The sequence below is a fragment of the Schizosaccharomyces cryophilus genome (genome assembly GCF_000004155.1).
Source record: "Schizosaccharomyces cryophilus OY26 unplaced genomic scaffold supercont4.3, whole genome shotgun sequence".
NCBI classification, from domain to species: Eukaryota; Fungi; Ascomycota; class Schizosaccharomycetes; order Schizosaccharomycetales; family Schizosaccharomycetaceae; genus Schizosaccharomyces; species Schizosaccharomyces cryophilus.
Genome location: NW_013185626.1, coordinates 888155 through 901337, shown reverse-complemented (window position 1 = coordinate 901337; position 13183 = coordinate 888155). Strand labels below are relative to the sequence as shown.

Genomic DNA, 13183 nt, shown 5'->3' with positions numbered 1-13183 from the left:
ACCAGACAAACTCATCGTTAAATCACTTCCCTACCATTTTTTTACATTGTAGAAGCGACCACTTGCCACCACCGAACTGGGACGAGACAAAAAGACAGTCACATCTCATAACGGCAATTCCAATTCATAAAAACATTTTTTTAAAATTGTCTCTATATTGTGACTGTTTTTTGCCCCTCCGCTAAAATTGAGTTTGAATTTTGATTCATATACAAATCTCCAACCTCCATCTTACCAACAACCAACTCCCAGGATGTCTGCAAAGAGTGAGAACAAGCAGTCAGTCAAAACTCTTGATGAGTTGTTGAATAACCTTACCGTGTGCGATGCCGCACAAGAGGGTGACGCCGCTACGGCTTTGGCATCCTTTGTCAATGGACCTATTGAGGAGCAAGATGCCCCTTCTTTGGTCTTTAAGCACATCGAAAAGCAACTTAAGGACAAGAAGGTTGTCGAGCGCGTCTTGAAGGGTATCGAGGCCGTCGCCAACTTTCCCAATGTTGCTGCCGATGTCGAACCCTACTTGGTTGAACTTTTACCTGCTGTTGTCGAAAAAGTTGCCGACAAGCAAATGAGCGTTAGAGATGCTGCTATTAATGCTTCTCGCGCTATCGTTCGTAGCGCCTCTCCTTATGCTGTAAAGGCTATCGTTCCTATTGTTCTCGAATCTATTCACAGCACTGGTAAGTGGACTGAAAAGATGAACTCTTTGCAACTCTTGGATCTCCTTGTTGAGACTTCCCCCTCTCAGCTCTCCTACTCTCTTCCCGCCATTATCCCCGTTGTTTCCGAATCTATGTGGGATACTAAGGCTGAAATTAAGAAGAAGTCTAGAGAAACCATGACTAAGGTCTGTACCTTGATTGCCAACGCAGATATTGACCGCTTCATTCCCGAGCTCATTAACTGTATCGCTCATCCTGAGGAGGTCCCCGAGACTGTCCACTCTTTGGGTGCCACTACTTTCGTTACCGAAGTTCAAGCCCCTACTTTGTCCATCATGGTCCCCTTGTTGGCTCGTGGTTTGAACGAACGCTCCACTCCTATCAAGCGTAAGGCTGCTGTCATTATTGACAACATGTCCAAGCTTGTAGAAGACCCTCAAGTTGTTGCTCCTTTCTTGCCCAAGCTCTTGCCTGGTTTGTACCACATCAAGGACACCATTGGTGATCCTGAGTGCCGTTCCGTCGTTCAACGTGCCATTGGTACTTTAGAACGCGTCGGTAACGTTGTCGACGGCAAGATTCCTGAAGTCTCCACTGCTGCCAACCCTGAAGTTTGCTTGGAGACTTTGAAGGCCGTTCTCGGTGATAAGAAGGTTCCTCATCACGAGGAAGTCATTGCCAAGTACGCAGCTGCTGTTGCTGCTCAACTCGTTGAAGAGAAGGACAGTGACAGTGAATCTTGGATGCAAAATGTTGCTCCCTATATCGCTACCTTCGTTCCCGAGCAAGCTAACGTTGAAGTCGTCATTGAAGACCTCCGCGCTCGCTCCATCGCCAAGATTCCCGGTGGTGGTGCTCACCTTGAAGAAGAAGAGGAAGGTGAAGACCTTTGCAACTGCGAGTTCTCCCTTGCCTATGGTGCTAAGATTCTTCTTAACCGTACCCGCCTTCGTCTCAAGCGTGGTCGCCGTTATGGTCTCTGCGGTCCTAACGGTTCCGGTAAGTCTACTCTCATGCGTGCTATTGTCAATGGCCAAGTTGAGGGTTTCCCTACTCACCTCCGCACTGTTTATGTCGAACACGACATTGATGAATCTGAGGCCGACACTCCTTCAGTTGACTTCATTATGTCGGACCCTAGTGTCTCCATCAAGACTCGTGAAGAAGTCATTAAGGGTTTGAAGGAAAACTCTTTCACTGATGAACTTATTGAAAAACCCATCGGCTCCCTTTCTGGTGGTTGGAAGATGAAATTGGCTCTTACTCGTGCCATGTTCAAGAACCCTGACATTCTTTTGCTTGATGAACCCACTAACCATCTTGACGTTGTCAACGTCGCCTGGTTGGAGAATTTCTTGACTGGTCAAAAGAATGTTTCCTCCATCATTGTCTCTCACGATTCCGGTTTCTTGGACCACGTCGTTCAATCCATCATTCACTACGAGCGCTTCAAGCTCCGTAAGTATATCGGTAATATGTCTGAATTCGTTCAAAAGGTTCCTTCCGCCAAGTCTTACTATGAATTGGGTGCTTCTGAAATGGAATTTAGATTCCCTGAACCCGGTTACTTAGAAGGTGTCAAGACCAAGCAACGTGCCATTGTCAAGGTTAACAACATGTCCTTCCAATACCCCGGTACCTCTTCACCTCAATTGATTGACATTTCTTTCCAAGTTTCACTTTCATCTCGTATTGCTGTCATTGGTCCTAACGGTGCTGGTAAGTCTACCTTGATTAAGGTTCTTACCGGTGAATTGTTGCCTACTACTGGTGACATTTACCAACACGAGAACTGCCGTATTGCCTACGTTGCTCAAGCTGCTTTCGCTCATCTTGGTCTTCACCCTGACAAGTCTCCTTCCGAGTACATCCAATGGCGTTTCCAATCTGGTGAAGATTTGGAAGCTATGGACAAGGCTTCCCGTGTCATCAATGAAGCTGATGAGGAGGCTATGAAGAACAAAATCTTCAAGATCGAGGGTACCCCTCGTAAGATTTTGGGTATCCACAGCCGTAGAAAGCTTAAGAACTCTTACGAGTACGAGTGCTCTTTCACTGTTGGTGAAAACATTGGTATGAAGAGTGAACGCTGGGTTCCCATGATGTCTTCTGATAACGCTTGGTTACCTCGTGGTGAAATTATGGAAAGCCACGCTAAGATGGTTGCTGAAGTTGACCGTGCTGAGGCTTTGAAGAGCGGTCAATTCCGTCCTTTGGTTCGTAAGGAGATCGAAGAACACTGTGGTCTTTTGGGTCTTGAACCTGAATTGGTTTCTCACTCCCGTATCAAGGGTCTTTCTGGTGGTCAAAAGGTCAAGCTTGTTTTGGCTGCTTGCACCTGGTTGCGTCCTCACGTTATCGTCCTTGACGAGCCCACCAACTATCTTGACCGTGACTCTCTTGGTGCCCTTTCTAAGGGTCTTAAGAGTTTCGGTGGTGGTGTCGTCTTGGTTACTCACTCTCGTGAGTTCACTGAAGGTTTGACTGAAGAAGTCTGGGCCGTCAACCACGGTAGAATGACACCTTCCGGTCACAACTGGGTCCAAGGCCAAGGTTCTGGTCCTCGTATTCAAGAAAAGGATGAGGGTGATACCTTTGATGCCTTCGGTAACAAGATCGAAAAGGCTAAGAAGCCCAAGAAGCTCACTGGTGCTGAGCTCCGTAAGAAGAAGAAGGAGCGTATGGCTCGTCGTAAGGCTGGCTTTGAAGTCAGTGATGATGAGCTCTAAATTGACTCATGCATACAATAATCTTTGCGGGCATTTAGGTTGTTTTTATTACGGTTTTGATTAATTTAGACGATAGTTAGTATACTATTGAATAGCTGGGAATTAATTTGGCTCTTCCCGCTTAAAAGTTGAACTTTGCGAGGTAAATGTTGAGAAGTATAATGTAAGGTTGTGTACTGAAGAATTATTAAATGATTTAGTTAGTCAGGTTCTGGTTGAGAAGGATTCTTGTGTATGTAACCGGGAATGATAGGGATTTACTAGAAAGTAGCAGACTACAGTACATATCAGAGTAAGGCGATATTATTTACCATTATCATTTTCTTCATTTTCTGTGATGTAAACAAGTACGGGTCATGGTCGTACGCGTTCTGTCATATTTTTGAGGCATATATGTATTTTAAGCCTGATCTTTAACGATTTTTATTTTTATTTTATTTTTGTTTATTCACAAAATCCAATCAATTAACTTTAATTTCCTTAGTTGAGCATTTCCTTTTTGGTGGTTCAATTTATCTACGTTTGTCCTTTTTAAGAAATGAATCTACCGACCTCTCTTTCGTCAACTAAAACTGCTTTTATTTTTTAGAATGAATTGACGGAATGTTTGTAGCAATTTGTTTATTATGGTGGTGATTGTTTTCTTGAAAAATTGGTTTTTGTGAACAATCAATATGGCTGACAAAAATTTTCTAAAAACTCGTATACAATGCTTTTTATGGTAAGCATATCAACAGTAGTCAGTATGTCCGAGTGGTTAAGGAGTTAGACTTGAATACACCATTCGAGCTATCTAATGCGCACTGCGCTCGCAGGTTCAAATCCTGCTGCTGACGAATGTGCGCGGTAGGAGAGTGGAACTCCGACGGGCTCATAACCCGTAGGTCCCAGGATCGAAACCTGGCCGCGCAATTCTTTTTATTTTTTTTTTTCGTGAAGCTCGACAGTGTTCTGGAGAACGAACAAGTGAAGGGTCTGTTTGTATGGGCGACAGTGAAGTGGAATACATAATTAGTAGTAAGATTGAGAGGAAAGAGAATGACTGTATGAGATGAAATAGACGGAATGAGAAGGTCTATTACCTTTTATATTTATTATACTATTGTCCTATTTTTTTTGGTTGGTAGACGAAATGAACTGAGTGATAAAAGGTTGATTTCTAGGAAAGCGATTCTGTGAACTCTAAATATTCCGAAAATAAGAGATTTACAGGATCATTTTGCGTTTCGTTAGAATTAAGGATGGCAGAAACAGAAGGATCCAAGCATACGAACATTTACGTTCGTTTTCATGGTGGACAACAGAATTCCATTGGCCGCTTGTTTCTTTACATCCATTTTTGAACGGGGTTCTCTTGGTACGCACGGTAGGCATCCAAATTAAAGTAGGAAAGTTCAGTTTCGTTTTCAATTCCGCAAAAAGCCAAAGTTTGGTGATCGTCTGTGAGAACCCAATCATCATGATCCAAGTTAATGGCTAAGTTTTGCGTCTTGTGCTGTTGAGCTTTCACATAAATTTTCAACGTGTCAAACTTGGTGGTCCGATAAATCTTAAGCGCAGGATCTGTTTGAATTCGATCTTGGATTATCTTCTTGAGCTGGCCAACAGTAGTTGTAGCGAGATCAATACCATGAAAGACCACATTTTTAAGTGTACGATATTCAAAATTTCGAATTATGCGAACTGTTAAAGTAGCCATCGTTCTGTTTTGAGTTGGAAGTGAATGATACTAGAATGTAAATGAGTTCCAAGGATTCAGCAATTTCTCAATGTAAACTTCCCTAATACGAAGAACAGTACTATTTGAATCAACTTTTAGCTGCAATCTCCCTAGAAGAATAATTACTACTGACGTTTATAATTGCAAAGGAAAAGCGAGAGCGTCAGGAAAGTATTTCCTAAGGGGGACTGTCCTTTTTCTTTATTCTTTTGATTCCTTTTTTTTTTAAAAAAAAAAAAATAAATTATTCAAGAATATTTTCATAAAAGAACAAGTCATTGCTCTTTTAATGAAAATAATTACTTTTACATATTTTATCTTAGCAGCATTTTTTCTAACTAGAGAGGAGACTGCTCAAGTGTTTTCCTTCTTTGTGGAGTTCCTTGTGAAAAATTTGAAAATCCGTCTCGCCTCGTCTTTGCCTATTATGCTGGGAGTGAACGAAAGGAGTGGATCGCTAGTTTCGTCCTCTGCGGTGATGCGTGAGTTTCTCCTTCATTAAAAGTTAGCAAACCCAAGGAAAACGAACGGAAACACCTTGTCTTTCTATGTGACGAATGCTGTACTGTCACGAATGCATCTCATTGTTCCAATACAGAATGTAAACAAACGTACTTTTTTGCTACTAAGATTTGTCATATACTTTCAATGCAAATTCAAGAGATCTTTCACTTTATTCTTTTTTATGAAGGAAAAATTGGTATCTAGATTTGTTTTATGCAGTTTGTTTTTTGAATTTCCATCATGCTTCCTTGCTATCAAGTTCCAAGACTTATGAGCGAGAAAAGGTTGTACAAGAGTTGAAGTCGCTCTTTTTTTCGCTTTCTGTAATCTCTTTCTATTCTTCTCAATCAATTAACATTTTCTATATCAATACTTGTCATTTCTCTTATATTGTTTGTTTATATTATCCGTACCAAAACTCGAACCCAGTCCCTTTAGCACCACTGGTGGATGAGACTCTATGACAAACAAATCATCTTTCTCTTTCCTCTCCAAACAAAAAGTTCTTTGATTTTCCCTTTTTACTGTTTGTACTTCCAGGTATTTTTGCTTCTTTTTCTTATATAAATTGTTCAAAATGGCTTCTCCATGGATCTACTTTACATCGCTAATGATGACTTGTGCAAGCATAATGTTGCACATGTATTTTACTGTCATGTACTCAGATTTAAAGGATGACTTTATCAATCCTATTGACTGTACGTAGTGAATGGTTAGTTGCTGGTTTACCTGCTAGCCTAGTTGAATCGGTTTCTGCTTCCCTTCAACAGAAAACTAACGGCGTTTGTTCTAGTGTCTCGAAAATTGAATCATTATGTTATTCCTGAAATGTTATTGCATGCCATTAGTTCTGTTCTTTTATTGCTTTCGGGAGCATGGATTTGCTTTTTCTTCAATCTCCCTATGATCCTCTGGAACGTTCAATTGTATTTGACTCATAACCATCTCCACGACTCCACTACCATCTTCAAGGATGTGTCAAATCGTCAAAAACGTTCCTTCATTAAGCTCGCCTGGTTCTCCGTTCTCTTCTTCACTTACTTATTCATGTTTGTCAGCCGTCTCGTTGATTAAAGAGAACCTGTTTTTCAAGCAACATTTAATGAAAAAGTATGCCAAGTCTTGAAGTTGAAATTTATCTTCGCTTTCGACACTTGCAAAATCCCTAGTGTTCCTCCCCTTTTTTTCTTTACCATACATTTTGTAGGTTAATTTGTACAATGACCTATGACCTATTGCCATAATCTCTTTTTTTTGATGTCTAGGCTTGTTTTCTCTTCGTATAGGAAAGGCAATGATTCTTATATTCCCTAATGTACTTTTTCTATAAGTTGTGTTTGCTTCTACATCAATGTTTGCGGGTACGTAAGCAGGTACACAAAGGATTGACTTGATTTGTGTTTCCTTAATTACCCCAATTTTATGCCTTGGATAAATAAAAGAATTTTTCGCTTACTTTTCGTTCTTTGTAGCCCATCTCCCCATTTTTTACAATCAGAACTTTTAATATTTTATATGTAGTAGTATTCTGTTCGGAGCGTTTACTTTCCTGTCTACTCTCTATTGTTTTTCTCATTTAGTAGTTCATCCACAATGTGCTTAATGAGTAACTCCTTGGAAACTCAAAAAAATACAAAACTTTTCGTTCTGTCACAGGTTTTGAATCCTCTCACTAATAACTTTAACTTTCTTGCTATATATACTTTTATAAATAGCTACTTCTAGCTGTAATGGCTCTGTCTGAACGGTTGAGTGCTTCGAGGTCGAGTGTCTCGTGGTCATGGGTTCGAGTCTCGCAGTCGATCCCTCGATTCACCATAACTTCCCGGAGAGGAATCTTCGGCGGAGATGGTGATTAAACCGCGGTGTACCGGTGGAGGTTGGCAACAACGCACACCACGCCCGGGTCCTGGGCAGTGCGATTGCGATGGGATTCGCCTTCACGGGATTCTCGAGGAAGTCTGACCGAACGGGCGTTACATGCTTCCACTTTTTGTGTTTTCTATTTTTTGGAGTGCTTTTCGGTGATCTATAGAATTAATTGTATTCATGCGTAGTTACAGGAATGATTATTGGTACAAAGTAAAAACACCACAGAAAGTATGGAAATCTAACAAACCCATGATGAGTGTGTAACATTATTTCGTAGTACTATACATTCCTATGATGCTTACTCAATGTAATTTGCAGAACTGGTAGGATAGGAAGGTTTCATTTGTTTACATGACAGTGTTTTTTAAACTCTTTAATCGTAAACTTTTCGACCTCTTCCAAAAATAACATTAGAAAACTCAAGTAAAACACTAGTTTATCCAGATGTTACGTTTTCTAACCCATACATTTTCTTTTTCGTGCGCTTGAAATCTTTTAGTTTCTAATAGTCAAACCCCATATATATCATTTTCCAAGGTACCAGACTGAGAAAAGACCTATGTTTTCGATTCGGAAATATGACCGGTGGAATCCATAGCTGTTCCCAGCTTTCGTTCTTTCATTTTCTTATAGTTCTTCTTTTTCTGATTCTTCCTTTTCCGTTTTGCGTTGCTTTCTAGTGCATTTGAGGTGCCGTTACCAAGCAAATTACCTACCCGTCCCGAATGATACAAATTACAAACAAAAAAACCAATCGTTCCAAATTTCCCAGGGACGCAACGAATCATTGCTTTAGCCATCATAGGATCCGTGCAATACTCTGGTATACCACGGTCCTCCCATTGGGGCAACGTGTTTTCTATAGTGTTGCATTTCCATTGGGGCTCTTGAGACAAAACATCACAAACGACTTGCTCATTTTCAAGTCGGTGTACAGAACATGTTGAATATGTTACATATTGACATTTAGGGAACTGCAATGCATGCTTCAAAATGGTAGATTGGAAGCTACACAGGCTCTCGAGTCGATTAACATCTTCCACCAGATCTTGCTCAGATTCTTCAAGTAAAAAGTCTTGACGACTTACAATTCCCGACCCGGAGCATGACGGGTCTAGCAGAATATGGGTGACATTCGCAAACTTAGGATCCATTATATCACTTTGAGTGAAATCTTGGTGTAAAATTTCGACGTTCTGAGCTCCAGAAATCTCTACCATTTTCTGAAGCGTTTGCACTCGTTGACTATTTCTCTCGAAGGCGAATATTTTTGCGTTGGGAAATAAAGCTGCCAAATGAGTGGTTTTATTACCGGGTGCTGCACATCCGTCAATTATGTCTCCTACCTTTGTCTGTCGCTGATTCCCGAGAATCGCTGCAGGGATACATGAAGCTTTGTCTTGAATGATAACTTTTCCCTCCTGGTAACAACTTTCATTGACCAAGGAAGTTTCACCATCAAGTGCAATTAAGTTATCTATAATTTCATCCATATAATATGTTCCTGGTCCTACTTCTTTCAGCGAAGATACTCGGGTCAGTGCCAATTGCTTGAGTACTTCTTCTTTTGTCGCTTTAATTGTGTTTATCCGAATCCAACGAGGAAGCGTAACTGGGTTCTTTAATGCCAATTCTTCATGCGACTTTACTTTATTGCGAATTTTTAGCTTTACAAATTCAGCATTCAAGCGAGTTTTATGTCGCAGAATTGCTTCTTTTATTGAACCCGTCGATGCACTAATTCCACGTTTCGACATTAACAAATCATGAACTAAAACTCTTGCAAGGTTCTTTTTTATCTAGATTCGTTTTCCTTGTAAGCATCCTAACAAATTAATTTGCATACCTTCTTCTCTAAATCCAATAGCTTTGAACATTGAATGACCTCGTCCAAAACATGTTTATCTATTTATTTTTCTGTTAGACATGTAAAAACTTCAGTTACTTTTATTTACATTTTAAAGTCTCGCAGACTAGCGCATACGTCCGTTTAGGATCGTGCTTTTTTGAATTAAAAACAAGCTGCTTAATAGAACCTTTTTTTTGACTTAAATCATCAAGAATCGTTGCAGCATGAATATAAAAGTCCATGTCCTCGTTCCTACACTTCAGAGAAAAGACCAAGTTTGAAAATGAACCAACTAAAAATGGGTAACGGTACATTTGTTACTTACGTTCAAAATTTATTTATTCATTCATATTTAATAATGAGACTTTTGTCCTATTTAAGATAAATAACTAATATAATAAAGGAAAAAAGATCCTACTTAGGAATGTATAGTGAATCAAACGTATATATGACTGGACATAACACATGCAACGGAAATCGTCAAAACGTCGCTTTCATCATTTAAAATTAACATGTCAAATTGTACTTTTAATAACTCACAAATCCGTTAAGCTGAAAAAAAATTGAATGAACCAAAAATCATTAAGGTACTTGTTGAAAAGCATTTACTCAGTACGCTTCTGTATGCAAACAAGCTTTACGTTTTCGGAAACAGTGAACAGCGAACATTAAAAAAGGTGCGACTGTAATCAGAATACAGGTGGACCTGGAACTTATCTGTTAAAGCAATTTTAAACTCTGAGTCATCCTGCTTCTTCATAACCACAGCTGAGTCATCCGGTAATATCGTATAACTCTTTATATTGTCTTCGTTTAGTAAATCCACTCGACTAGAGATGCCATATTGAGAGACGTAAACATCAATAGAACGATCTTGTATTCTCGTTGCAAACGCAGTAACGGGCATGGAAGACACACCACAATTCTTACAATACTCCGAAATGAATACAGATAAGAATAAATTCTGGCTATCTTCTTGAACATTGTTTGCTTGTTCACGTCGTTCATTGCTATGCTCCGCGTGTTTTGAGCACACTTTTTTGGGCAGATTAGGTGACGTTTGTTTTAAACAGTTTTCCAGCAAACGATGTACAATCACATCCGGATATCTGCGGATGGGAGAGGTGAAGTGTGTATAATGATTAAAAGAAAGTGCATAATGATGCCAATCGCTGCGCTCAGGATAATCACCCGTACAAAAGTATTCAGCACGATTAAGGGAACGTACAGCCATGTTTTCGAAAAGCTCTACCAAGTCAGGATTAAAGAATTTCCTTAAACGATTCATGGAGTCATTGAAGGCCGAGGAAGAGGAAGCATCAAAATGAAAATTCAATCCCTCCATAAATTTGCAAAATTCATTAATTTGCTTTTCTTTGGGACTTGCATGTCGACGTAATAATGCATTTGCAGGGAATGTATTGCTTATTTTTTCAGCGACCGATCGATTCGCACATAACATAAACTCTTCAATCAAGTGGTTCGCTTCTTTTTGTTCATAAACTTCACACTTTGTTGGTAGCCCATATTCATCCAACTGAAACTTTAATTCTGTAGAGTTAATTTCTACAGCTCCTTTTGCAAATCTTTCTGCTCGTAAATTTCTTGAAATTTCGCAAAGCACCAGTATTGTTTTCTCCACATCTTCCGGAGAATGATTTCCTGCAATTGGTTTACCAACTCCTTCGGCCCAAGACTTTCCCTCTATGATTTTTTGTGCCTCGCCGTAAGCAAGTCGAGCACACGTCTTAATAACACTTTTACCAAACCAGCGCTTGCCGACTTCTTTACCTTCTTTGTTCATTTTCCAGGTAACACTAAACGCAAGTCGCTCCACTTGGGGATTCAACGAACATAAACGCTCACATAGTAATGAGGGTAACATGGGAATGGCTTTCTGCACAAGATAGACGGTCGTGGCACGAGAAGCCGCCTCCGTATCAAGAGGAGTATCTGGCTTCATAAAGTGACCTACATCAGCAATATGGACACCAACTTCATAAGTCCCATTACCTAAATCTTTACAAGAGACAGCATCATCCAAATCTTTGGCTGTATCAGGATCTATGGTTATGACGATGTCATTTCGGAAATCTCGTCGCTTTGCCAATTCCTTCTCTGTAATTCTCCAATCCTCAGCTGGCAAACATTCTAATACCTCGCGGCTAAAAGGCTCACTTGAAATTCCATTTTCTAAGAGCAACGCGTTTGTATAGTCTTCTACATTCGTTACAGAGCCTAACTCTTCTTTCAGGACTCCCATCGGATACCGTGAATAAGTACCCCATCTTGAAATCTCAGCGGCAAATAACTTTGAGTGATGCTGTAAAATGCTTTCGATCCAGTCGTGAACTTTTAGAACACCCAAATCATTTTTGTGGATAGTAATAAATGGCATTCGCTTGTCTTTAGGTACAAAAATGGCATAATCGCTCTTGGTGGAAACATTCTCGTGATTTGAAATCGACCATCCAGGAGGACGGATAATACCCACGATCTTGTTTACTGGACTTCGTTTTTCAATTGAAACAACTTTGGCACGACACCTGGGATTATCAACCTTTGGTACAGGCTCTTCATTTAACTCCAACGCTTCAAGTTGTTGTTCAGTTTCGGAAAGATCGCCGTCTTCGTTTGCCATAGACTGATCATCGTTCGAGCTTCCGTTATGTTCATCATCGTTGCTACTATTCTTTTTATCTTTATCTTCAATTGGTTCAACAACAACTATATCGTTGTGCAGAGCACGGTTGCGAGTAATAGGACTATCAATGTAAAAGTCGGGTCGATTTTCCATACAAACGAATGCGCTTCGATGGTTGTCAAGAATGCGTAAGGTTCCTTTAAATAATTTTCCTGACTTCAAGCCTTCATTTACTTCTTGACGGGTATAATACTTTTCGTAGACTTGTTTTCGTTTCGGGGCCTTACCGCTTTTCTTCGTTGGAGTTGGTCCTTGAAGCTCCTTGCCCTCACTTTTCTCAGTAATTGGTTCTTTATCATTATTTTTTTTCTTTGACTTCTGTTTCTTCGACTTTTTAGGTTTCATGAAAGCATTTTCCTCTATCGTTGTAGACGGTGTTTTTGGTTTTGGACTCTTCTCCTTTTGTTTTTTAGACCTTGATATTTTGTTTTCTTTTCCCTTTAGTTTTTCTTGCGGTTTTTCTTGCACGCGTCCTTTTTTCTCATCGGAAGGATAGGTCTTGGGCGATAATGATACTTTCTTTTTCGAATCAGGCTTTCTGCCGGAAGGCTTATCCAATTGCTTTTTGGGCGCGGGATTTTTCTTACTATTTGACTTTAAAGAGCCCAATAAATCAGACTTTTGAACAATCTCCTTAACCTTTTCCATCAAACCAGCACCTAAACCCATCGTGGGTTGGTCTGACGTTTGCTTCTTTTCCACTGATGCCAATTCTTCATTTTTCTTTGTCGATTTTTTACGTGGACTATTTTTATTTGTATTATTTTTTATCTTTGGTTGCTTTCCATCCATTTTCTCTTCGGAATCTTGCAATTTCTGCATTCTTCCAATGTTGGATGTTCTTGGCGAAAGAAGAGTAAGAGGAATTGGTTGAATCTTCTCTCATATTTGCTAATACATATGAGCATTTCTTGACATGATTTATTTTAAAATATTTTTACTATTAATGTAAAATATTTTAGCAATAAAAGCACTTTATTTTTAATCAACTTTATGACCTGAACAGCATTCTCTCTGCAGGTAGTCAAAATAGTCTATATAAGGTCTGTTTTTACATTTTAGAGCCAATTCTTTGACTATTTCTCTATGATTTTCAAAGTCCTTGTACAAAATTCGATGTATAAGATCCATGTACCACTA

General features: G+C 39.7%; 6 protein-coding genes and 2 non-coding genes across 8 annotated transcripts; 5 read left to right on the top strand and 3 right to left on the bottom strand.

The window, feature by feature from the left end:
• The first annotated feature begins 162 nt into the window (after window positions 1–162).
• Window positions 163–3576, top strand: SPOG_00410 (translation elongation factor eEF3). Its single transcript, XM_013167919.1, has one exon. The coding sequence runs from the start codon at window positions 254–256 to the stop codon at window positions 3392–3394; it is 3141 nt and encodes a 1046-aa protein (XP_013023373.1). The 5' UTR covers window positions 163–253; the 3' UTR covers window positions 3395–3576.
• A 557-nt stretch (window positions 3577–4133) lies between these two features.
• SPOG_16225 lies at window positions 4134–4230 on the top strand. The gene has a single exon. It is a non-coding gene; the product is annotated as a tRNA-Ser (tRNA).
• Window positions 4231–4234: 4 nt separating this feature from the next.
• SPOG_16224 lies at window positions 4235–4306 on the top strand. Its single transcript has one exon. It is a non-coding gene; the product is annotated as a tRNA-Met (tRNA).
• A 3-nt stretch (window positions 4307–4309) lies between these two features.
• SPOG_00409 (uncharacterized protein) lies at window positions 4310–5305 on the bottom strand. Its single transcript, XM_013167918.1, has one exon. The coding sequence runs from the start codon at window positions 5091–5093 to the stop codon at window positions 4722–4724; it is 372 nt and encodes a 123-aa protein (XP_013023372.1). The 5' UTR covers window positions 5094–5305; the 3' UTR covers window positions 4310–4721.
• On the top strand, window positions 5096–6066 carry SPOG_05124 (uncharacterized protein). Its single transcript, XM_013168152.1, has one exon. The coding sequence runs from the start codon at window positions 5404–5406 to the stop codon at window positions 5614–5616; it is 213 nt and encodes a 70-aa protein (XP_013023606.1). The 5' UTR covers window positions 5096–5403; the 3' UTR covers window positions 5617–6066.
• SPOG_00408 (cornichon family protein) lies at window positions 6026–7117 on the top strand. Its single transcript, XM_013167917.1, has 2 exons — window positions 6026–6316; window positions 6412–7117. The coding sequence occupies exons 1-2, from the start codon at window positions 6196–6198 to the stop codon at window positions 6690–6692; spliced, it is 402 nt and encodes a 133-aa protein (XP_013023371.1). The 5' UTR covers window positions 6026–6195; the 3' UTR covers window positions 6693–7117.
• A 637-nt stretch (window positions 7118–7754) lies between these two features.
• On the bottom strand, window positions 7755–9621 carry SPOG_00407 (rRNA methyltransferase). Its single transcript, XM_013167916.1, has 3 exons — window positions 9446–9621; window positions 9337–9395; window positions 7755–9289 (listed from the first exon to the last, which is right to left on the bottom strand). Exons 1-3 carry the CDS (start codon window positions 9579–9581, stop codon window positions 8048–8050), a joined length of 1437 nt encoding a protein of 478 aa, XP_013023370.1. The 5' UTR covers window positions 9582–9621; the 3' UTR covers window positions 7755–8047.
• Window positions 9622–9659: 38 nt separating this feature from the next.
• On the bottom strand, window positions 9660–12898 carry SPOG_00406 (ribonuclease II family protein). The gene has a single exon (XM_013167915.1). It carries the CDS (start codon window positions 12863–12865, stop codon window positions 9977–9979), a length of 2889 nt encoding a protein of 962 aa, XP_013023369.1. The 5' UTR covers window positions 12866–12898; the 3' UTR covers window positions 9660–9976.
• Between the last annotated feature and the right edge of the window lie 285 nt (window positions 12899–13183).